Genomic DNA, 25,853 nt, shown 5'->3' on the forward strand with positions numbered 1-25,853 from the left:
AAAAAAAAACCTTACAAATTTTCTGGTGCATAGGGAAAAGGCTTGTACAGATTTACCTGTGTCCTGGACACCCTTTGAGATGGAAAACTCACCCAGCAGCTTGTATCCCTTCACAAGAGAGGGCAGTGGTGGAGGAGGAGAGGAGGAGGGAGGGGCAGAGGTTTGGACCTGGGAGTGTCTGGATCTTAGACTGGCTGGAGTGAGCAGGCACCTGTTCTTTAAGCAGGCTTCATTCAAGGTACTTACTGTAACAAGGAGTCTGCTCTTTTCACTTCTGATTTCCCTTATTTTTTTTCCTCTCTTGCTTCACTTTGAGTGTCATAATGTAGCCCTAATGTAAGCATTCTAACTATCAATAGAAAAATAAAGAACTTTACAACGAGACAGGTGTAGAACAAAATGTGATGAAGTCTAATTTTGCATAAGTCATGTGAACAACAGGACAAAATCAAAGTGTACCAACCTCTGCTTGTTTGTGCCACATGTCCAGGTTCTTGCGCTGAGCTTTGGAGAAATGGTCCCATGCCTTTTGTTTGGAAGCAGCTTGGAATACAGACACAATCTGTTCAACTGTGGCAGGATGCAGGGAAGGGCCAGAGACCATCCAGAGACAGAGAGAGAGAGAGAAAGACAGAGGGCAGGTGGGTAGGAGCAGAGGAGTGAGAAAGTGGAGTCAACTAGGGATGTAAAGACATGTGTGTGAGTGTGTGTGTGCGCGCGCTGCGCATGTGTGTGTATTTTTATGTGGTTGTGCAAGCGTGTGATCTACTTACCAGCTGATGCCAACGTATCAGCTTGTAGATAGTTGGTCAGATAGTTCCCACACGCAAAACTTATCATTAATAAATCATAGATTCTTCCAACATACTTAAATGATAACTGATACACTGGATCATGCAGAATAAGGCCCTTTAATGCTGTAGCTCTGCTACTATTGACTTGATTTTTAATTAGCCAGGCTGGTGGTGTGGCTCCACAGTAGGGATGGCAAGACTTTTCAATTAGTGACATTACCTGGTCAAAATTTGTGAAATACTTTGTTGTAAAACCAAAAATCTGCTACTAGTCTCATAGTCTGTAGCTTCAGATGTATTTTGTGTTGCCAGTATTAGCAGGTTTACATGCTAAATATCTAGTGTGAAAATGGTAAATATTATACCTGCTAAACATCAGCATGTTGACAAAGACCTGCTGTGACTATGTACAGGCTCACAGAGCTGTTATAATGGCTGTAGACTTTGTCTTGTTTAACATGTGTTTCACAACAGAAATTTTTCTCTGTGCCACTGGAAGCTGCCAACAATAACCTACTTTAAGTGTTCCACTGCACACCACTGTGCAGCTCCACTACAACAGTGGGCTGTCAAGAACCTTACCCAAGGACACCTTGTTGAACCAGCCCAGTATTACTGACTTACTTTCCCTATGCAGATTTCTTTTAAAAGGAGCAACAGCAAGCTTCAAGCCTTTATAGTTACAGCTCCAGTACAGCTGTATCAAAATGACAAGAATAGAGAAACCTCACACTGGATTGAGCTAAGAGAGCTTTCTTTTTTTTTTTTTTTTTTTTGGTCAAAGTGTCTTATGAGCATCATCAGACCTTTAACTCTGTGGTCTCCACCGGTCCTACACGTGATGTGCAGGATGACAGCTGCTCTGGTTCTGGGTTCGACAGGTTCTAACTTAGCTGCAGTGAACCGATACTGTCATTCCCCCTCTCTGCTATCTATATGTTATCATGTGGGTGATCACGGAGGACTGTATGGGTGGTCTGTGTACCCCAGAGGTCCTAATGTACACGGGGGGGGAGTCAATAAGACCACCAGCAAGTGTGTGTGAGTGTGTGTGTGTGTGAGTGTGTTTGCTAAGCAGTGAAAGAGAGAACACTACAGGGATCAATAGCATCTTCCCAGCACCCTGTAATTTGATGGAGCAGATCGATGGTGAAGGCAGAGAAGGGAGGAAGGGTACTGACATACTTTCAGGGCTGTCAGTGTATATGCAAGTATATTATATGTGTGTTAAAAAATGTTTGTATTCTACAGCTTTTCAATGTGGTAGACAGAAGTTCAGACATAAACTATTCAGTGAGGTCTGTGGATTATGGAGTAAAAGGGACACTGTTTCTGGAAAAGCAAGATGCTTTCAGGTTTTTGAAATGCAATTTTAAATGTTTAATTTGTGAGCAGCACAAATTCAATTCCCCGCACCTCTATTGTTGTCAGGTAGCAGCAGAAGACAGACACGCCAATATCTCAAAACGTGGGCGCATAAAATGAAAACTGTGGTGTCGGTGAACGGACCCTTTATGGTAACATATTCCATCAGAACAACAACTAGAAGACCAGACAGGCTAAATTTATTTGGTATGGACAGAGAGTTGTGCCCAGGTGAAATCTGGAACTTGAAATGAATAGGAAAGTGTTTGTATGGGCTGAAATGATAGAGGATGGCTTATACAAGGAAATGAACTCTTCCTCTCTCTCTCTCTGTGGCTTACACAAACAAACACACACCCACATACACCCTCTACGTCGTCTACATGTATTATTTACCTAAGGACAATAAACAAATCTTCAGGTGATCTTCAGGTTGTGTTCAAGGATGTTTACATTCTATTTACATGCATGGGGTGGGATATGTGGAGACAAAGTGCCGCAGGCTGTACTGTAAACCAACAGCTGCACAGCTAAAGCTGCCAAAGGTGGGTGCTGCAGGAGCAGAATAATAAGCCTCTGGCCTTTCATCAACCTCAATGAGCTAAGCCTGCATTTACTGTACATGTTTGGCCTCTGCTGTATCCATGCGATTAATGTGTTGAGACTACTTACTAGTTTCAGCTGAAGGCAAACTAATGTTTACTTCCAGTCTTTTCTTCAGCAATGAATCCTAACAACAATACAAATATTTATATTTTTATTCCTCAGATTTTTACGATTTTTTTTCTTTAAATATTTTTGAATCTTGGAAACAATGAAAACGGAGCAGGACACCACTGAATCCCTGTTGGTTTTAGGGTGATATCAAAGATACCATGGTGAAGAAAGAAATTAAACTTACCTTTAAGCCATCCTCCCAACAAAAAACTAGCACCAAACAAGATGGCTTCTATACGGCTATAAATCTAAAAAACCTTTACATCCACAACGTGTGTTGCTTTGGTATTTATAATACTGTACACCAATAATCTGTGCATCATGTGACAGTCAGCTGGCGGCTGTGAACAATATTATACTTACTTTTTGGTGGATTTCACTACTCCAGGGACAATTCTGTCTTTGCCAGGCTGTGTAATGCACTGTAACCTATAATATGTTAATGTGGTGTGTATGGTCCTAAAATAGGAAAACTTACATTGAACTGGAAACAAAGGATTGGACTCATTCTCATCCTCCTCCTGCACATATATGCACAGCAAGGAGTATGCTAGTGGCACATTTTAAATGAGTTAGCATCATTTGAAGATTATTTACAGAATCTGCAGGACATGATGGGGTATACATCCTAGTCTGTAGTGTGTGTGTGATCGAGGACATGAGACTCACACTGAGCCAGAATGCCAGCCAGAGCGGTCTTGAACTTTTCTTTGGCCTCTTCCATCTCCTTCTCATGCTGGCTCTTCTCGCTCATCAGCCGGCGGATGTGGCTGTTGGAGGACTGGATCATGGAGTAGAAGTTGTTTGCATTCCTGCGGTTGACTTCCCCTCGTTCCAGCCAGGTCAGGAGCACACGCACCGCCTCAGGAAACTTGGCATCGTCTGACCAAGAGGTGAGCAGATACAGAAAGGAAAGAGTCAGAATCTATACAGGAAAGTAAAAGGGAATCTTTCCTCTATAGTCCCCAGACACCTAAGGTGTAGCAAGCAACAGCTGGCGAGCTGAAATCAATAACAAGACTTCACAAAAGTAAACATAACGTACAAGGATGTAAATTATGTCCTGATTTCTGGTAGGTATTTCTTATCATTTACAGCTGAAAACAGATAACTTTGCATTAATATAGAAGCATGTAACACTATCTCATTGTGTGGAACTTAGAAGAAATAAAGTTTGGATTAATATGAACAAGGTGCCACAGGAAACAAAAAAAAATAAACTGAAGAGAACAAGGACAAGGGAACAAAGAGACTGCTGTGATGCCGGATGAAAAGGAAAAAAGAGAACTATAAAGTCATAGCAAAAGCAACAATATGGACATTAATGACACCTTAGGGAGATTAAGAAAGAAGTCAAACACCAGGATGAAACCCACTTAGAGGTGGTCTGGATAAAAAGTTCCTCTGTGAGCCTCTTGTCATCAAAAGGAGGAGGTGGGATTGGAACAGAGAAATATAACTGGGACTGAAAAAGGCTAACCCCCTTTTTCCCTCTGGGTGGAAGATTCAGGAAAAAGAGTAAACCCAAATCTACAACAAAGAGCCAGGATGTGTGTTTCACAACAGCAGCCCAAAGTGATCAGAAACAAATCCTTGGCTAGAACGACACTGTGTTCGAGTTCTTTACACCAGGGCCAGAGAAGGAATAGCTGAAAAAGACACACTCAGATGGTAGAGAGGCAGAAAGTCACAGCCATTTTGTTATCAGGCGACTGTGACTGAGACCTGGAAGTGTCATTGCTCATTAGTGAAACACGTTTATTCAGCCAGAAACTCGACAGAATACTGAGAAGAGATGGAAAGTAGAGCGGAGGACAGAAAATGGAAACGATAAGCAGAGAGGGACAGAGTACAGAGGAGAGGAGTAAGGACAAGATAAGAGAGAGGAGCATGTGCTGAGGGGAGAGTAAACTGATATACTGTGTTTTACAGCCCTTGTGTAATGTCTTTTGTAAGCAAATTCCCTGAATTTGATAGAACATCAGAGAACTGTTTTGTCAGTTTCACCAGCTATACTTCAGGATTATTCCTGTAAACGTCTTGGTTTGCACTGGGTGCACGGTGCAAGCACACAGACACGTACACAACTTATCTTCTAATTTAACATTTAGTTAGTCTGTGGTTTTCATCAGCTGCAGTAATGCCATGAGTGGTTCCATTTTCATTCATTAACAATAAAACGATTAGAATTTATGCTGTATTTGTAAACTCCCTTAACATTTACAAATACATTTTGTTCCATCAAGGTTTTGCTTCTTCTTCTCTGTCCCCTGTTTGTGCTATCATATTATGCATACAGTATACTGTACATGTTTTATACTTTGCCATGTCCACCAACCTTTGATCTTGTCTCCCAGCTGGCCGCACTCGTGCTCAGAGTAGTGGACGATGGGCGGAGGGGAGGGTGGCCGGAGGCGATCCTCCTCCATCTTGCGCCGGTGCCTCTCCTCTCTGGCCAACATTCGCTGGCGGCACTCCCACTCATACAGGTCATCTCTCGCCTGGGCGAAGTCCACGTGAAGACGACCAGTGTCTTTTTTGTCTGTGCTGGAGCCCAAACGGATACGATAACCTGGGACAGACAGAAGACAGAAAAATTAAAAACTAAAAACAAAAAGAAGACTGAAGGAGATGGAATAGGGAATAAACACATTATATAAAACACAGTATAATGGGGAGAAGCAGATGGGACAGCAGGAAACTTAGCAATTAAAGTGAGTAAATCTGTCTGCTCAGACAGTTTGGTGTCATTTTCACAGTGTGCTTCATGTAAATGTCCCTCATTTAAAAAAAAAAAAGTTTTTTTTTTTGCTTTTTAGGTGTGGCATCAGTCTGTTAGTCCAGACTGAAATATCTCAATAATTATTCAATGCACTGCCATAAAATTTTGTACAGACATTCATGGTGCCCAAATGATGAAACCTAAACATTTAATGTATTCAGTACTTTGCTTTATGACCAAATACCTGCAAAGCTAATGACAGTCCCATCAGATTCAGCTGTGCTTTGTGTTTAGTGCTCACAGAGCGTGTCTGCAGACTCTTATTCCTGTTATTAAATATCTGACAGCACGGAGCAACAAGAAACAAAGAGATAGAGAACGAGAGAGAAGAGGTTACATGTGGCAAAGATCCCTAGTCAGATTCAGGCTTAGGAAGTCACGGTTAAGTGGTTTCCACCTTGGACCCACTGAGGCAGTGCCATGCCCAAATGCTTTTAATTTTGACAGCTGTCAACTTCACACCTTCCATTCACATCTAACGGCCACTCTTTTATCAAAACTATGCTCATTTCTCAGTGATTTTGGCTAATACATACGATAATCACTGAAGCCTTCTAGATGGCTCACGGAAAAAAGTAATCAGTTGAATTAGAGACACCATGCATCCTGTTGATGCAAATGAAAAACACGCCTGGAGGTGTGAATTTGATGAAAGAGGAGCGTCAGACTGAAAAGGTACACAAATAAGCTTTAGTCTATATGTTGTGGGATATATTTCTGGGCCAACGGCGTGTCGCTTTCCATCACTTTCCAGAAATTGTGTTTAGACCATTTTCACAGATATGAGTTGGAGTCTACCTGTTACCTTTTTCTCTTGCTGGATCCCTTTGAGAAGATGTACTGTAGTTGTAGGCTTTTGTGGAGTGAGAAGGCCTGCATCCCTTCATCAATACACGAGAGAAACTTAGGGAGGGCAATTACTTCTCTAGTGGCACTGAAAAACCACAATATCCCTCATTACCCCCTCTTCTCTTCACTACTTCCCTCTTATCCTCACTCTCTCCTCCTTACTCAATTCTCACTAACGGCTGGTTGCAGATTTGAAGTGAAATCATGCCCATTTTGTGATTTAATTGGTTGAAATGATCAGCAAGAATGTTCAGTGTGTGTGTTTGCGCACACATGTGAGTGTGTGCTCTTGCTGGACACAGTAATGATGCCCTGTGTGATTCACTAAGAGGCCCAACACACTCTCCTCAGAGAAGAAGAAAAAGAAGGGGGGCAGTGGTGGATGCCAGTGTAAAAGAAATGAGTCTGGGTTTGGAGGTTTCTGCTTCAGTCCGCTCTCTCCCCTTCAGGCCCCCAATCTACCGCTACTTCAATATTTCATATGAGGAGAGCTCAGTGTGCTGGGGCTGCTGGAGTGTGTGTCATTGCTGGGTACTGTGTTTGCACATAGGCATGTGTGTGTGGGTGTGGTATTATTTATGGGAAAACTACACAGCTCTATCATTGGGCTAATATATGGACCTCAGCTCCCACATCTCACTGTAAGAATAGAGGCAGAAGAAATGACAGGATCTCTCACTCAAATTCAGTTGCACATAAACACACACACACAGACAAACATTTGCACATGCATGAACACACACTTAATGATGCTGGGAATACTACTGAACCGGCTGCTAAGTTAAATAGGGTTTTTAAAGTAGGAATATGTCGCCAGCATTTTGTGCAGAGATTTAAGACATCTGGACTCTTGAAGCTGCTGAGAAAATGAATATGAAGAAGAAATGATAAGCTTGTATCACATGGTAAGCAGATGTTTTTTTCTAAATGGTAACTTATATCTTGTGGTGTCTGAGCCTCTGACTTTTCCCAACCCCTGTAAGTGTACTAACTGTCCTTTCTAATAGTTCACCTACAAGAGCTGCAAAGTGGGAGAAGCTGCTGGTTCTGTAAGTATTTTTTTCTCCACGCTGAATTCACATTTAAAACTGTTTTTCATTTTTCTCGTGACCTTGACATCAAAACATGGGAGTATCCTGAATGATGTAATGAATGAAAAAAATCACATTTTTTGTGTAAGCCCGGCATGGTGGACAGCCTTAAATAATACCCATGAGCCTCTGCTGCCGTTGCCATGGACAGGAAGGTACAAATCAGCAAATTCAAGATACTTCGTTGTTTCAGTTGTAACAAAAAGAAAAAAAAACAAACACTTCCACTGATGCTGAATTCCTCCAAAATTTACCCTGAATCCAAAAGCGTTTAGTGTTTAGACTGCAGGCCATAAAATAATTTGTCTCAGTAACATAAACTTTGACTTTCACCCACAGGAGGTGCATGTGACACAATTTTGAGCCGAGACATTGGATATTTCTTACCAAAATGCAATTTGGGAATTTTTATATACACAGGCTTGTACCTCATCTTCATCAAACAACTGGCACAGTTGTTCTGTTTCTTTTTGAGTTTCATGACCATCCGAGCCTTTCAGTGCTCCAGCTGAGTCACTCAGCATTGTCTATGAGAAAATAAATGGGAGTTTCACTTCCAGCGGCCCATTTGCAACTCCGTGTATTCTTGCTTGACATTTATCTAAGTGGCACTTAGCCTGACACAATACTTGCAAATCCTATACCAACAAGCACTTACACAATGAGTGAGATGAAGGTTTTAGGACTGACAATGAGTAATGACAGCTTACCTGACAAGAAGAGAGCCTTGTCCACAGTGAACTCCTCAGCGAATCTGATATGGCAGAAGTTCTTCTTGCTTTTGCGTATGGCGGTGATATCACCACACTGTCCGAAGACCTCCATGATGAGCTGCTCGGTGGCGTTCTCCGGCAGACCCCCGACAAACACCGTCTTACACCCTGGAGGACGTTCTCTTGTGGCTGGTGGGGGAAGGTCTGGGCGGAAGCAGTGGAACAAAGGAGAGATAATACAGTCATGTGTCAACCGTCACCATGCTGCAATATTAAGAATGGGATGGGAAAAAAACAACCTGAATGATAAGGCTGCATGCACTTTGTGCATTTATGCAGCGATAAACACAGCTGAAATACACACAATTCTAGAAATGATTCATGTGTCTGAGAACAGTGAAACTCAATTTTGAGTATGAATTATGCTTTTTGAGAAGCCGAAGACAGTATCTCCAATGGCAAGAACATAGTGTTTTGATTACACTATTGCTGTAAAGCATTCTGGCAGACCCGAGGAGCAGGTCTGATTTCCTGTCTTTTGTTTTTACTCAGAAAGAAATATGTATGCCTGTATGTGCCGTCAATAAAAGAAAATCCAAATAACAACGTTATACTCTCTGAAAAGAGAGAGAAAAGAAGCAGCTGTGCACTTGTAGCTCCAAACCAAAAATATATTTATTCAGTTCCTACTTTAAATGCCAACACTTGAATGGCACTGATTCCATCGGGTTTAATAAATAACAAAAACCTGTGTTTATACTGCATATTCTGCCTACCAGGTGTATCGATATACTAAACATGCACAGAAGTTCAGATATATGAGAGTATAATGAACTCTGAACTAGAACTCTGTTTATAATACAACTTTGGAAAAACAGAACAGATTCCGGAGCTTGATGGTACAAGATTCAATTAAGTCATATTTAAAACACAGCACTTATGACCTAAAAAATGATAAAGCTTAATGCATGAATAATGATAACTTGGAGCAATATGCTCAGATCGTTTTTTGTTAGATAAATGTTAATATCAAACCATTCCATGCATGAAAATGAAATCCTTTTGGCTACAAAGGGATCGCAAATCCTCTGATGTGAAATGTCCCCTGCATTGCAGAAATCACTTATTCAACACAGATGAGTGTTGACTCCAATAGATCAGGCTTCTCATCCATGATGAATGTGATTAGCGGGGTCTATGAGGAGTGAACGAGGTAATCAGTGAAACGCTGAGGATGATGTATTTCTGAACGTCTGCTAGAAAGGCCTTGCAATCTCTGCTACTGATGCTCCCACCCCTGTGTATATATCGACACGCTGGAGAGAGGACTGGAGTTGAGCTTGGTTGGATACCTGAGGTGTATCATGAGCGCCTGGTTGGTCAGCACAAAAGAGGAGTAATTTAGGTTTCTTGGGGTCTTGTTCAGGTGTGATCAAAAGGATTTCTAGACTGAGAATTGGCTGGGTGCAGTAAAATAGATTTTTCATCAGATTCCTCTCACTGTCAAACAGAAAAAGCACTTTAAATAGGGCGGTAAACTTCTGCAGCAAAACCACTGCTACTTGGAGTCTTTACTCAAATTAATTTGAAATATTTTTAACTTGGGCACATGGCATTTTATTTTGAGTTGATATGATGTGTTCATGTGCTTTGTGTTTTTATCTTGTTTTCTTGTGTGTGTGTGTTTCTCTGATGCACAACCAAATGTCCCCAGACTACAAATAAAGTGACAGATTGATTGACTGATTGATTGTTACGGCGAGGAGAGAGCTAAGCTTTAGAGAAAGTTCCAAATTTACTGCACCGCCTTCATTCCAACCTTCACCTGTTGTACAGGGGTTGGGTGGTGAAAGAAAGAATGAGGTCACAATACAAATAGCTGAGATGGGGTTTCTCAGCGGGACGGCTGGTCTAATTCTACAAGACAGAGTAAGGAGAGCTCAGCCAGTTGAGCTTTTATTGCTGCTTCACGTTCAGCTCATGTCATCTGGGCTCCCAGGAAGATCCCTTCTGACAGTCAAGAGAGGGTTTAGAAACTTTTGAAAGGGAAGACCAGTTTTAAAGAGGGGGGCGGGGCACATTTGTAAAATATGTGCCAAATTTAAAGCCCTGGTTCTGAGCAATAATAAACTGCACATGATTAATGGTTAGAGTGTTTCTTCAGTGTAATAAATGAGTGGCAAATAAATTCCATGAATGGATTTTGAGACAATGGGCCAGTGGAAACAGACATGTAAACGCCCCCTAACCACTCCTCCAACAAAGACACTCAGAGTGTGTCTCCTTGTGGTCCTTTTGCGGTCGACTTTTGTCTCTTTATGGTCATGTTACATTGCATATAGTTGTTTGTGTCTCTTTGTGGTAATCTTATGGTTGTTCTGCATCTCTCTGTGGTTATTTTCACATCTTTGTGGTCTTTTTTTTTTTCGCGTATTTAACTTTCTAGCAAAACTGTTCACAGTCACTTCATTCAGAGGTTGAGTCCAGGGACCCCTGGGCTCTAATTAATAAAACAACAAACTGTAAAATGTACTCCACTAAAAGCAAAAAAGATAGACGCAAGCAGTGAAAACATAGCAATCAAAAGTCAAGAGTTTTCCTCTGGATAAAAAGATTTATTAGGTCATAATCCTCCTGCTGTCAGAGCCCTTTGTACCCTCATGCAGCACTCTGGAGAGAAGAGAAGTGAAGAGCTGAAACAGAACTTTCAGTCCCCGATACCAAGCATGACTGTCCCTCTGCCTCCTCCTTTCTTTAAATGTGACTGTTAAAGCAAAAACACTGACTGAAGTTTCATTCATTGATGGATTAAACTAGTTTTGAGTTGAGATGGGTAGAAAAAGTGAAGGTGGTGCAGAGAAGGCTTGCAAAAGCAAGAAACAGCTTTGCTGGCAGATGCAACAAAGAGTTTCAAATTAACTGACCTTTTCGGTCCACGAGTGGCCGATGGTGGTGATGGTGACAATGGAGAGAGCAGAGAGGACAGAGGACAGAGGAAGGAGGACAGGGCCAGTGCAGCAGTAACCTCATGCATCATGTTATAACTTAAATAACACAATTTCGGTTAGCTTGGCTTCTGTTGTGTAGTTTGCTACTGTGATACTAGACCCCACTGTTTATTGAATTACAATAAATACATGATGTCAAACAGTATGTGAAAGCCTTTATGAACAGTCCAAGTGATTGGATTTTTATGAAAATAAAATAAGCACATGAACCTGAGGCAGAGACAGGCGGGGGGTGTGGATAGAAGGAGCAGCTTCTGCAGATCTCTCATAACATGTGGCTGCCAGAAAGAGTTCAAAACGTAATATCTGTCCAAATTCTAAATCGTTGTGTGTGTGCTTTTGAGTAATTGTGGGGCTTCAAGGCTGTTAATTTTAAACTGCAGGCAGAGAAACGGAGGAGAAGGAGGAGGAGAGGGTAGATGTAGGGTCCACAGCAGAAAAAAAAAAGAGAAACTGAATAAACAAGAGGGAGAGACAGGGTACTGACAGGATATGAAGACAAAGTAGAGTCTTTGAAAACTGCTTTATATTAAAATTCCAATATTTTGTCCAACTTATTTGCATTTATTAAGGATCAAAATATTAGAAAAACTAATAAACCAATGCAATAAAATACAAAAACACCATAAACTACCTCAAAAATTACAACAGAATTGAACCTTATTTATATTCTAATGATGGACTGTTCTTACGCACACTTACACCATACTCACTGTACGTTTTGAATCTTGGGAACTTAGTAGACTGTATTTTGATATGTTAAGAATCATTGAGTCAGTTAATGATTCTTAACATATCAAAACACAGTCTGCTAATTTCTGCTAATGAGCGGGCTGTTGTGCTTTTATTTTGACACATTACGTTGGTGAAATATAGAGCCTACTGTAACGCAAACACACCCCATCCCAGAGGACTGCCGTCTGTGTGGCCACCCACTTGTCTGCTACTCTAACACAAGTCATCATCATCCATCACCCGGACTGGCCAAACACCTTTTTACAGTCGGCAGGGCTGCTGCAGGGAGGAGGCTTCAGACATTAAGGACTGTTATTCAGAAGATAAACTACATTTACACACACTCAAGTAAACACGTCACAGGTTCACACATGAACAAACAATAAGCATCAACCTGCGCACATGAAGATTTATCACATGGAGAAACAGACCCACATTCTAACTCACTCGGCTGTCCCATCTTTATCTATTATGTTTTCTATATCTGCTTTTTTTTTTTTAAAGCTATTTAGTCACTTTTCAGGGTTTTATTTATTTATGAAAAACAACCTTAAAAAGATTATTCTTTAATGAAAACGACAAGGCAAGCATCTCTAGCATCACAACAATATTTAGGCTTCTAAAAGGATTTTTCTGCATGACTGCGAAGGAAAAAAACCCCAAAAACAAAAACAAACAGATGATTCAGCTAAAATAACTAACTGACCAGCTGAAGAATTCCTTTAACCCTTAGTAGGCAAAGATTTTTTTTTTATTTAGCAAGAAACACATTTTGCTTCGTATCCTCAAAGCTCAAAGAGTAAGAGAGACAGACAACACAGAGTCTAATCTGACAAAGTCCACAGGTCAAAATCTTGAGCGTAGTCTCTGCAAACCATTCACAGAAAGAAGAAGGTACTGTGCCACTGCAGCGATATGTTGGTGAGTGGGAAGAAGCAACAGTAAAGAAGGTGAAAGAGGGGTCAAGGCAGGATCAATATTGCAGTATATTTCAAATTTAAAAAGGCAAAAACTCACTGGTTCCAGGAGTCTAGTTGTGAAAATGTTCTGGCTTTCTTAATCTTCTGTGATATTAAACTAATTATCTTTGGGTTGTGGACTGTTGGTCAGACAAAAAGCACTTTAAGACATTAACGTCGGCTCAGGGAAGAAGTTGTTACAGGCTATTTGCTGGTTTGTTATTTGCATTTGTGACATTGTGCAGAACAAAATTTACAGAACAAGAGAGAAAACATGTTACATTGAATAGCAAATAATCTTTAGTTGCAGCCCTTTACACATGGCAGAGACTTTATAACATTTTCTTCATCTCTTGACAGTTTTGCCCTCAAACATCACTACTTTGCATCGCAAGACACGTTTGACAGCATGCAGTATGAAATAATGATACGCCTCTGTCATCATGTTCTCCTCTCATTCCCCCATCAGCCCTGTCCTACTCGGAGGTGAGACAGCTTTAGTGAGACATGTGCTAAAACGATCCTCAACAATAACATTTAACAACCGCATTTTACATCTTTCTTATGTAAAAAGGCCTGGTAGACTTTTTATCTGCTCAAGAACGTGGTGTAACCAATCACTTGCCAAATTGCTTATTTCCAGAAATTTCAAAAGAAACTTCACCTGAAGCGTGACAGAATTTGCCAGATGGTATGTACCAATCCAACGAAGCGTAGGCCTTGTTGCTATGGGTGTTAAAAGCCCAATAAGGTCTTCTATCCAAGTATTGATTTTCCATCGCTTTCTGCAGGCCCAGGTTGCGTTGGCTGCAGGGGTTCCCTGTCATATCACTGGTGTCCTTCCCTCCGGTCATGTCCTCCAGCTCCTCGCGGAGGATCCTGCGGCATTTTCAGCCTAGGGGGGCTTTATACACGCTACAGTACAGTTTCTGGATCTGGTCTGGTAATATTAGCATATGTCTCACTAAAGCTGTGTCACCTCCAAATAGGAAAGGGCTGATGGGGAAATGAGAGGAGAGTATGATGATAGAGGCGTATCATTATTTCACACTGCGTGCTGTCAAAAGTGCCTTTGGATGCAAAACTGTGATGGGTGAGGACAAAACTGTCAGGAGATGAGGAAAATGTTATCAAATCCCTGCCGTGTGTCTAGGGCCGCATTAATGTTATATTTATTTATTTTCTATTATTCTATGAATTGGTTTGTTCTACAAATGCAAATAACAAAATGAAAAGCCTATAACAAGTTCCCAGAGCTCACAGTGATGTCTTCAAAATGCTTTTTGACAATCATGACCCTGGATGGTGGGTTCTGGGTAGGTCTAGTAAACTGAGAGATTTGTCTTAGGGCTCAGCTCCTTTTTTTTCCCACAATAGTCCAGTAAAAAGTATCCACCACTGCCATGCTGCACCAGTTCACCTGCTTGGATCACAACTGCTGTGACATTTCCCTTGAACTTCATTTGTAAATAAAGCTTCAGATACGTGAACTCCTTCTCTTGGGGCAGCAACCTGCTCCCAAACTGAGTGGGGGGCAGAAGGGTTCCACATCAGATTTGGAGGCACTGACTCTCACCCCAGACTCTTCACAAATAGCTGTAGCCACCCCAGTGCATGTTAGAGGTCACAATCGAATTAAGTCAACAGAACTACATTACTGACACCAAGCAGAAATGCAATCCAGAGGTACCCATCCAGAAACACCGCACATCTACACAGCACAGAGATTCTGTCCATGAAAATTAGAATTGGTGACAAGTCACAACCCTGCCAGAAACACCAGTCCATACAAATCTTTGATTTGCCTTCAGGCCCGTCAACCCCGAGGGCCACAGACGCACACAGTCCACCGCGTTGAGGTAGCAAGTCTCTGAGGGCGTGACCCATCCCCGTTGGCTTCTTACAGACGTGACTTTCATGAGCAGAATCAAGCCTGCACAGTTTCCCTCAGATGTCTGCTTATTCAAAATACTTGGCTTAGAGATTAACTGCTTCATGTGACACTGAAATAGGTGACAGGCACAGAGATCTTAAGAGATGGGGATCAAAAGAGTGAGTCAAGAGTAACTGGGACAGAGGAGAAAGGCAGGAAAGTAGAAAGCATAACAATAAGAAAGGAATTGAGAACTGTGTCCATGCATCTCTAAGGATTGAAACCGTTAGATTTTGGAGCACATATCATCTTAGGTGAAAGTATAAAGCCGTAGCATCAATTTCCCAATTCATGTATACATACCAGGCCACCTACAACACAGAAAACAATTCTACTTGTGTCACAGAGTGATCGTGACAGGCTCCAAAGTTGTTGGGTAATTTCTTGACAACCTGATCCCTCACTCAGCCTCAGGGTCTATATGTGCCCTGGCACAGAGCACCTGGTTCATTTCTTTCTCTTTGCTCCTGAGGACTAGCTAGAAAGATGTTCCTCACTGAAGTTAAACTTTTAATCAGCTTTTCTCCCTGCACCACATTGTGACACTGACAGTTTTTACTGAGCCATAATGCACACCGCAGATACACAAGCATATCTTAAAAACAGCTTTATGGGTGTGGTAAAAAACAACATTATTTGCCTAGGAGAACGCAAGAGTGTGTGTTTTGTTTTGTGAAAGGATTGTAAACTCCCAAATGCTACTGCGGTGAGAAGCTTTAGTTTTATTTCACCTTGAAGATGACATGTAACACTCGTTTGAAAAAAAGTCTCCCGGCAGAAACTTTTCTGTAGCAGGAAATCTGAAAAGCGAAGGTGGGATCAATCAAAGGACCCCCCACTACTTCTTTTCTAACTCTGGATAATTGGAAGGTGGAGGTGAGATAAATATAAACAACAGCTTGTGCAGCTCACCTCTAGTCAGATTATTCAGTACAAAGGGACTTGCCATGAAAACTTCCACAGTTTTTCTGTGTGCATTCAAGAAAATTAGGTTTTTCCTCAGTTTAAATTATTGATTAATCATTTAAGTTCATTTTCTGGCCAAAATGCCAAAATTTCTCTTGGTGCAGCTTCTGAAATGTGAATATTGGCAGGTTTTCTTAGTCTTGTATGGTAGTAAACTGAATGTCTTTGGGTTTTGGATCACTGAACTTGACAAAACAAGCGATCTGAAGATGCCAACTTGGGAAATTAATCAGTAATGAAAAAACTGTTAGTTGCAAAAATTACATGATGAAGTGAAAAAAACAGTGAAAGTGAAAACAATCAAACCATCTCAATGAGAAACGAGCAACTCCACCCATTGAGTATGGTCATGAGATGTGACTGAAAGCTTCAAAAACAACTAGTAAGGTCGACCTTGTTTAGACATTTTAACGTTTGTGTCAAGCTGATGTTTCTAAGCCTTTAGAAATATGATTTTTAACATTAAGACAGTGGTAAATGAAAAGGCTGGGGTCCTGGTGGTGGTAGAATCAGAATGATATTATGGCTTACTGGGGTTTGGAGGGAACAGGGTGCAGCTCTTGCAGTGAATGATCTCCTTGACAACCGGTACATCCTGGGAGAGCTGCGCAGGCACGATACCAAGGCCGGGCATCATGGGGTTCATGGGGGTAATTCCAGTCATCATTCCAAGGTTGGGATCAAAATCTGGAGGCAGGAAATATGAATGAGACGGGAAAGAATTAACAGCTACGCAGTAACATTCAAACACCGCCTGACCTTTGGTCAGGTATCACTTTAGCCCATACTAAATCTTTCAAGTTCCATTTCACATTGTGTACTTGTTCCCTGAGTGATTCTTCTATCAACATCAGTGACACACAAGCAGCCAACACATAATGGAAAACACAGTCATTCATGAATAAATCATCTCGTAAACAACATGCATATTTTAAGAAGTTTTCACTGAGTCAATCTCTGTCACTCCTGCCGTTTGAATGATGACCTTATAGATAATGTACACAGTTGGGTCTAAAACCCACATAACAGAGAAATCGTATTTACAATATTGATATACACTGGGAGAATATATGCACACACCCACAGACACAAGTAGTGGCGTCCTTAGCCACCACATATGTTTTTATGTGCACAAGCATCCCAGTATGGAGCTTTTTGAAATGGAAATGACGCTGCCCTCCAGTATGTGCCTCAGCATCACCTGCAGAGGGTTTGGAGTTGACAATTATGCCTCAGGGTGTGTAATGTTTATGCACCTGTGTATGTGTATGCAGGAGCAGTGCTCACTAAAACAAATCCTTCACTGGAAATTATGCACACACTGTAATATACTAGACATGTAACAAAATCAGTCTGACACACTGGACAAAAACAATTTTACAGAAGGTGTTATTTGCTGACTGTGACAGTTGATATAAGGATCTTGAAATGTATAAACAAACAACCAACATAATGACAAGTGGAACCTGACAGGGGGGATAAAAAGTTTAAATATTTATTTTTGACGTTTCTTAAATTTTTTCCAACCTTGCTTTTCCGAATCTTCTGAATTGATTGAATGCACGCAGATGTGGTCCTACAGTTATCAGTCAACACAGTGGGAGGGTACAGTGGCAGCAGATGTGAGGAGTATGGAACCCCAAAGTGTTAAATATTAAATAAATAAAATATACATCACAGAAATAGGACGTGTCAAAGATTTAATTGAACTGAATTTTGGATATGACACAATTTAAACTTCTCAATGTCCACCAAATAGATGAATTTGAATTTAAAGTTTAACGTTGTGAATTAAAATTTTTATGCGTGTCATAAAATATTCATACCTTCGGTTCATTATAATATATCCCCGCAGCAGAGAATAAGAGCAGCAAACATTACGCGGGTTCCATTTCAGCTGAGACTGTTTGATCTTCGATAGTAATATCCAGTGAAGGAGAAATAATATTCACTGTTCTACAGTATACACTATTAACAGGAAATAGATAGTACATTTCCTCATAAGTGATTTCCTCTAAATCTACTGTAAGAGAGAAAATGGATGAATTAAATGACACTCAGCGAAGGAGAATAAAGAAATATGCACATTACAGAAGACTTGCAATTGGTCCCCGGAGCAGGAGAGGGTGTAATAAATACGCTGGACTGATAAAACCGGCTGAAGGACAAAAATGAGGAAAGAGAAATAGAAGCCAGAGAAAAGAAAACAGTCCAAAAAGAAAAAAAAATGAACCAGATGAACTGCATTAAAGGAAAATGGATGGAAACGAACAATATGTCTATTGATGACCTCACCATCAGTCTCTAACTCGGAGTCAGAGTGAGAGGACAGGTGATAAGAGGGTCCCTAGTTGCCTGGCGATTGATGACTTCTTCTGCGCGTTAAGGTGAAGGAAAAGAAGACGGATAGCAGAAGGGATGATAAGAAAGGGAGGATGGAAGATGGGAGGGTCGCGCAATAGCCAGCCTGAATACCAAACACTGCATATTAGAGGACTGAGGAAACAAAATAGAGTATACACCAAGACTGAATTCAGTGTTGTGGGAGGTTGCCCTACAGACGAAAACACTGAGAACGAAAAATATCTTGGATACAATATTTCTGGAAATCATACTCCGCTTTCTGCCAAGCCAATGCTCTGTTCCAGGGGTAAAAATAAGGAAACATGCTTATGAGTTTATATGTTGCATATTGGTGCAAAGAAAACTAGATTTCAGCTCACATGGAGCACACAATCTGGTTACATCAGGCCACGGCTGGTACAATTTCACCAGCCGTGGCTGTATTACTCACGTTCCCTCTGAAGTGCGTTGTGCCTGTGTATTTATCCTCGCCCATTAAGAGCCTGTGACCTGAAGCAAGCATGTAGTAGAACCACGTGCAATAAAGGACGTTATTAAGTTCTTCCTAAGGATTTCCAGCTACGGCAGAGTCCTCTCATCTCCATTTTCTTTTTCAACAAAATTGCTTGAGGACATGTTTCATCAGTAACATACCATTACTTGTATTTCCTCCTTTCATTACAGTATCTGCTGTAAGTAGACACCGATGAACATGTACATCAGACTAGTGTATTTCATCAGTTACATGTATTTATGCAGTTTTCTAAGGGATTTGCTGTTATGTTGAAGATTTAAATTTATTTTACAGTGTTTCAAGATTTATTAGAGCACATTTTACATTTGAAAAGGAATTATACTGGTGGATATGACTGTTTGGTTTGTTCAAGGGTTCAGATGCTCTGAACAAAAAAAAACACGTCCCATCATTTTGTGCTTGTAACAGCTGCAGCTTTAAGGGAATAAAAGTTGTGAATGTCCTACAGTACAAGGTTCCAGAAAAAACTGTTTTCCACATCTTATTAAAATTTAAGGTGTGTTTCCACTGCAAGAATTTTCCCCAAGAAACAGGAACCATTTGAGGAACTCAGTTCCCCCACTTGCGTTTACACCGGAGGAACCACAGTCTAAATTATGCTCCAGGGGGATAGTTTTATTCCCCAAAAAGTCCCCGCTCGGGTGGTAGAGGTTCAGGAACTTTTCAAGTGGGGCTTGAAGTACTGAACATCACTGATTGGTTAAGTATGCTAGTGTTTTCTGTTGCATTTCTTTTTACACCTGGCATTTTTTAAAAACCCACAACTGCTGGTGATTTATGGTCATCAAAAAGATTTTACTGCCGATAGTGTGACGCCAGAGTCCAGACTTTGTTTTTTGCAGAGGACAACAACACATGTGTTTTTCACACGTGTGTTGTTGTCCTCTGCAAAAAAACAATGCACTGGAGGAAGAGGGTTTAAATTACTGTAAAACTCTTGTCCTGGTAGCTCAGTTCAATAAGGTGTATTCAGTGTAATGGGAATGTACTGGGTTTAAAGCTGGCCTGGGTTATTTGTTACCTGTCACCATCTATTTTTTTTTCCTCCCTGTAGCGTAAACTATCACAGGAAAAAAATACACTTAAAAATGAAGCCAGGCTGTGGACCAACAGTAACATTACGGGTGATCGATAAGATTTTAAAATCAATTCTAAATCACATTTGTAGCCGAACATGTGAAGGTAGAATGAGGTTAATAAACTGCTGATGCCACTGAGCACTGGGCTACACTTTCATAAATATAAAAGAACAAGCAGTCAGGCAGCTCCATTCACTAAACACCGGTCGTAATGCTACAGGGATGAGTGGGTGAGTGTGTCATCGTGGTACCTAAATCACAGCTGTTTTAATATCACAACAAATCCAAAGGCCTTAAAGAAATGTTATAGCCACATGGAGCCACTGTCCTCCACACCTGTTTGACACCAAATACAGCTATAGCTGCCAAGAGCAGCATAGCTTACACTTAGATTCATCCCCAGTTCTCAAAATTACAAACATTTTGTATTGAGTCTCACTCTAATGGCTAGTGGAACAGTTAAGCTTGCTTCTTTCTGAAGGTGAGCAGTAACAATAACACCCAGCTTTGCTGTGCAACTCAATGCTGGTAGTGTCATAAGACAATATCCTGGGTACATTTACTCATGTACTGCATTTAGGTTTGAAGGTGCTTGTTCCTACACTATTCTATTTCACTTCTACTATTTCTACTCCACTACATCTATTTGACATCTGTAGGTAGTAATTCCTTTTCACGAGAGATACGACAATTAACCGTCTAGTCAATCAACAGGAAAATTATCAGAAGCAACTATTTTAATTAGCTAACTAGCTTAATGATGATGAAATGAATTGTTAGTTGCAGGCCTCATTTGAGAATTTAACTTGCATTTGCCAAAGGAGAACCATGGTGTGGAGAACATCTAGAGAAAAAAAGAGCAGACTTTTAACTTGTTATCAATAGTTGTGAAAATTCTGCTTTTTTCAATTTTTTTTTCAACTTAGACATTTTGTTTTGAATATTGAAAAAGGTACATATGGTGTTAAAGGAACAACATTGTGGGATAATAAATGGTGCAAAGTAAAACAGTTCAGCTGTGATACAGCATATACTACTAGCCAATATGCTGTGCACTCAGTGAGAGTGAGAGAGAGAGAGAGAGAGAGAGAGAGAGAGGGAGGGAGAGGGAGGGAGAGTAGGTCTCTTTGACTCAGCAGAAACTCCACAGAGAGACTTAGAGAGCACAAGGCCTCTCTTGAAAAAGAACAACAAAAGCAACCTGAGGATGGGTCCAACAACAAACGGCCAAATTATCCTTTTTACCACGTTTCTCTGTAAGTTTCTGTCTCTACTCTCTCTGTTGGAAATTCACAAACATCTCCCTGCTAACACCTCTTCCTTGTACAGTAACATGCATGAGTGCACACACACATAGACACAAAGATGGCCAAAGGTTATTGCACACGTTCTCCTCCCTTCTACCTCTCGTTCTTCTCCATCACATACTTTTGATGTTAAACAATCCATTTCCTGGAGGTTTGTTCAAAGTAATGACATTTGGAGCTGCCCATCAATCAGGAGGTGCAGAGATTTAAAAAAAAAAACCCCAACAACTGACATTTGATTGTGCAAAGCTTCTGGCTATTAATGTCATCCTCCTCTCTCCTCTGCCTTCTTTCTCGTCTCTGATTTCCAGGGTAAATGTCCCTTCTAGCAGTCAGCAGCGGGTGGGGGGTTGGAGGGGGACATAGACGGTTGCTGTGAGGCATGCTGGATAATATTCTCTAATGAGGCGAGCTAGCCACGCCACCTGGAACCCTACCAGTGGCTGAAACATGCCTCTCTCAATCTCTGCCAAGAGTCACCCGCTTTGCATTTTCATATGAAGATCTCCGACTTCATTTCTCTTACGAGTACATTTCTCCACCTGCAGGACAGAAATAAAAACTCCTTCCTGTTTATAAAAGTTATTCCATCTCCCCATTCCACTGCATGTAAATAAGAATCTGCTTCCTTATGTTGCCTCCCAAAATCCATCTTCTTTATCTGACACCTCCATATTCAAATATCCATAGCAAATCTAGCTTTTAACAATATCTTGCCTACAATCTAATATATCTGCCTTAGATAGGAATAACTGTCAGAAAGTCCCATTTCGGTAGCCCCTATAACTGCTGCTCTATTTTTTGTCAGACACACTGTATATCCAAAGCAAGGGAGTCTTTGCTTCTCCACTCTGTCCGCCTACACTCAGCCAAAAACCTCTGGCATCGTACCAGTACAGCTCCTGAGCAGTCAGCAGAAAAGGACACAGCATCCAGTCCAAGGATTGGAAAACGCTTACAGCAAAGGAATGACTGTCATCTAATGTATTTCCTGACATTAAGGTGAGCTAATGTGTGAGAATGAGAAGACCCTGATTCATATTTGTGTGTCTGTGTGTGTGTGTGTTTGTGCGCTCCTCATTCATATGAAGGGCACTGTGTACGTGATTGCTTATGAGGCATGACATTAAATCACTAGCTTTTCATATATTCCACTGTGGCTTTGTGTCTGTATCTGTATGTGTACAGTGGTGGAGGGGTTTGTGGCATCCGTGGGGAAGGGATGAGGACGAGTGGGATGAAGCAGACAAAGGAGTGGTTGTTTATTCAGGGAATGGTCGTCTGTCCCTGGAGCCTGCTTATCTATTCTCCGGGGTGTTTGAGTTTGTGTGTGTTTTCATGCATAAGAATGTGCATCTAAATTAATTCTGATAAATTCGCAAATACATGTGTGTAAAAAGCTAAATGTTCTCCTTATGGGTGAGTGAATATGTGCGTGTGGGCTGCTAGCATCTTTTGTTAGTTCCACACATTTTGGACTCAAAATGTGAGAAAACCGAAATGGCTAATCAAATCCATCATTCCTGCGAATGCACAAATCTATTATTATTAGGAAAGCCTATTACACATGCCTAAGATGTTACACAGGACTAAGCTGCTGTGCAGTTACTGGTGAGGCAAAATACTCTTAACTTTCAAGGTCAGACAAGCACAAAAATGAGAAAACCTAGCAACAGAAAACACAAGAATTACTGCTACTTTCAGTAAGCCTCATTACTGAAAGGTGGTTTGCTATTAAAAGAGTCTTAATGTTGCATTTATATACACTCAGTGGCCTCCTATACAACCTATTGCAATTCAATGTGCTAATTCAATTATATGTTTATAACTGACGTCACAGTTAAAGGTGTTGCTGTATTGATATTGAGAGTTGCTTCAAATATATCGTCCTTCCCATTTAAAGACAAGAAGCGGGCAGAACATTAGAAACACCTCTGTATGTAACGCAGTCCGGGACAACACCACTACTACGACCTCAATGCTAAAACGTAGTATTCAATTAACATCTCGACGACAGTGTCAGCAAAAACTCACACATCAGAATTATGTGTATTTTTCTGACATTTATCTAAATTTAGTTTTTCGTGTCAGAAAGGTTGCAAACTCCTGGAGATGGAGAGACAGTGATACAATACATACTGTCAAGTGTCTTGGATAATAAAAACCATCTTGGGAGGTCTATATGTTCAGAGAAATATAGAGGAGGAACTCTATAGCTGTACATCTGGTTTTGCTTATAGTCTGGATGTGCTGGAGAGAACGCTGATGAGGGTTGGGGAAATACATGGTGAACACTCCTGGAATAGGATATTCTCTGTCTCAGTCAGATGTCAAAGATGTTGAAACCAGATGTCGATTCCTGCTGTTACTGCTGAAATTTTTGCTCTGTTCTCACAGTTAACACCATATCTGGGATTTTGCTTACCAGGATTTAGAGCTTGCTAACCATATGACATTGCGTAATGTTCATGACAGGATACATTTTCTTTGTCCTCGTGAGAAAACTCGACACTAACACCAGGAATTCATGTAATCATCAATGTTACAATAATCACAAAAACACAACTAGATATTACTGGAACAGAATTCAACTCTGTTGAATATTTATTTGGTTCCAGAAAAAATCTCCCAAACCGAGATCACTGACCATAATTGCGTCTGACCAGAGGGGAAAAAAAACCCCTGCTGTCAAATTCTGTGAATTTTCAAGTTTTCCATGACCACAGGAACTCTGCCTCTGCTCTGTTTGCACTGTGTAAGCAAACAGAGGTTTCCCTTACTATTTACATCTTGGGGTTTAAAAACTTAAAACAACCACTTTCTTCAGACTCAATGCATTAAGTAAACTCAGCACACAATCTGCAGAACAGCACCAATTCACTGAAGCTGATAGTGATAAAGTGCACTATGATGATTACAATAAAAAAACAGAATCTAAGACTGCAGCTGCAGCTATTATGAGGGCAGGACACACGATCAATATTTCCTCCAGAGACACAATGGGCCCCACCTACCCTGTCACATGTGGGTCAGATTCCTTACATTCAGCTCTGCCCTGATGTCTCGCCTGCTGATCAATACTGTTTGTCATGTGTCCCTCAGGTTTCTGCACAGCTGGTCTGAAGTTTACCCTGCTGGCTCCTCCCCATCAGACAATTCCTATTTGCTCCTGGCTTCTCTGTGCTGCACTTCTCTCCTGAGTCATTTTAAAAAGCTGGGCCTCTTCCTCCTTTCAAGTTACTCCACACCTTATTCCACTAGCAGGCCACCCTCTTCCCCGACTGTCAACTACATCATCCAAGCTGCCCTGGTCTATTTCCCCTTAAACCTTAGCGAGCCTGCTTGGTGCCTTGGCGATGTAAGGAACTGATATTGTACGTATTCCTTGGACTTACTCCCTTGCACCTATATTATAGATGAGTGGGTCTCTGCTATTTTTTTCCGTACATCCTGAAGTTTTTTCTTATCAGTTTGGGTTGGGTCAGAAACCACTGCTGATTTTGGGCTACAGAAGTCAAGAGAGCTGCTTTACAATCTGCACAAACTACTTGTTGAACCCCGCTCAACTTTAGAAGCAATTCAGTGTGATGTTTTCTGGCAAGGCTGTTATCCTGGTAGATTACTTGAAAGTGAATGGAGTGTTTCTCCTGTTTACTGCATCTTTGACCTGACAAAAGATAAAAAAGTTGCTACTGTGATAACTTTCCAGTTGTGTTTTGGCATCTCACAGACCTTTAAACGCATTAATCTGTTATTAAAACTGGACCTTCTGGACTGTATTTCATTGTCTCACCGCTATGTTAAACAGCTCGCCCCCACCAAAACAGCCCTGTGTTGTTTTAATGCAGGGCTGTTTTCGGTCTGAATCCCTGCTTAGATCCTTGATTTGGAAGAGGATTAACTCCACAAAAAAAAAACCTTTTAACAGGGAAATAACAAGAAGCGGAAACCTCAAGAAGATCAAGAGTGGAAGGACCCCTCTTTCAGGACAGACAAACAGGCAGGAGATGTCATCTATACAGAGGAACTAGAAATAGCAACAGTGAAATCACAATATGGAGAGACAGAATGAAAATGTTAGGTAAATACAGTACAAGTGCAAATATACATAAGAATATGGATTGGAGAAGAATGTCTAGGAGCCATCAAGCCATACAGTATGCATAAACGTGACTTACGCCTGAGTCCAGTCTCTCCTCTCTCTCTCTATCCAAACACTTCCCTAATCCAAACATATTATAATAATTTTCTAACATACACAAACACTGCCCAGTCCATCTATAGAAATAAAACTGCCATCACTGTAGACGTGCACCAGGCTTTGTGAGGCTGCAGAGTGTTGAAGGCTCTGCCCACAGTGGTCTGTTTATCCAGCTGTCTGTCTGGATAAATCCACTTGGCCGGAGGCAGAGTAAAGACTCTGTGGTGAAGAAATACATTTCGGGCTCAAAGTGGATGAAACGGAGGCAAACTGTAATGTGTAATGAAAGCACCCTGGCACAGGCAGTGTCTTTTAATGGATAACCCTGAAACTCACACATAAAAAAAAAAAAACACTTAAACCTACATGCAGGAAACATGTGAGTGCTTGTGCATGTGCACAAACACACTCACAGATCAAACAGGAAAGGAGAAAGAGAGACGCTGAATTCTCCTGTTGTTTAGAGGTGAAACAAA

The 25,853-nt window shown here is 41.0% G+C and overlaps 1 protein-coding gene across 5 annotated transcripts in view; it reads right to left on the reverse strand.

Moving 5' to 3' along the window:
• The window catches only part of enox2 (ecto-NOX disulfide-thiol exchanger 2), a 160,997-nt gene that overhangs the window by 20,503 nt on the left and 114,641 nt on the right, over positions 1 to 25,853 (reverse strand). For all 5 annotated transcript variants that reach the window (XM_041048652.1, XM_041048649.1, XM_041048650.1 and 2 more), the window contains 5 exons: positions 16,444 to 16,599; positions 8,309 to 8,515; positions 5,215 to 5,448; positions 3,546 to 3,758; positions 464 to 570 (listed from right to left, as the gene is read on the reverse strand). In XM_041048652.1, coding sequence (XP_040904586.1) covers positions 464 to 570; positions 3,546 to 3,758; positions 5,215 to 5,448; positions 8,309 to 8,515; positions 16,444 to 16,599 — 917 coding nt within the window. The remainder of the gene's footprint in view (positions 1 to 463; positions 571 to 3,545; positions 3,759 to 5,214; positions 5,449 to 8,308; positions 8,516 to 16,443; positions 16,600 to 25,853) is intronic.

Source organism: Toxotes jaculatrix, chromosome 10 (genome assembly GCF_017976425.1).
Source record: "Toxotes jaculatrix isolate fToxJac2 chromosome 10, fToxJac2.pri, whole genome shotgun sequence".
NCBI lineage: Eukaryota > Metazoa > Chordata > Actinopteri > Toxotidae > Toxotes > Toxotes jaculatrix.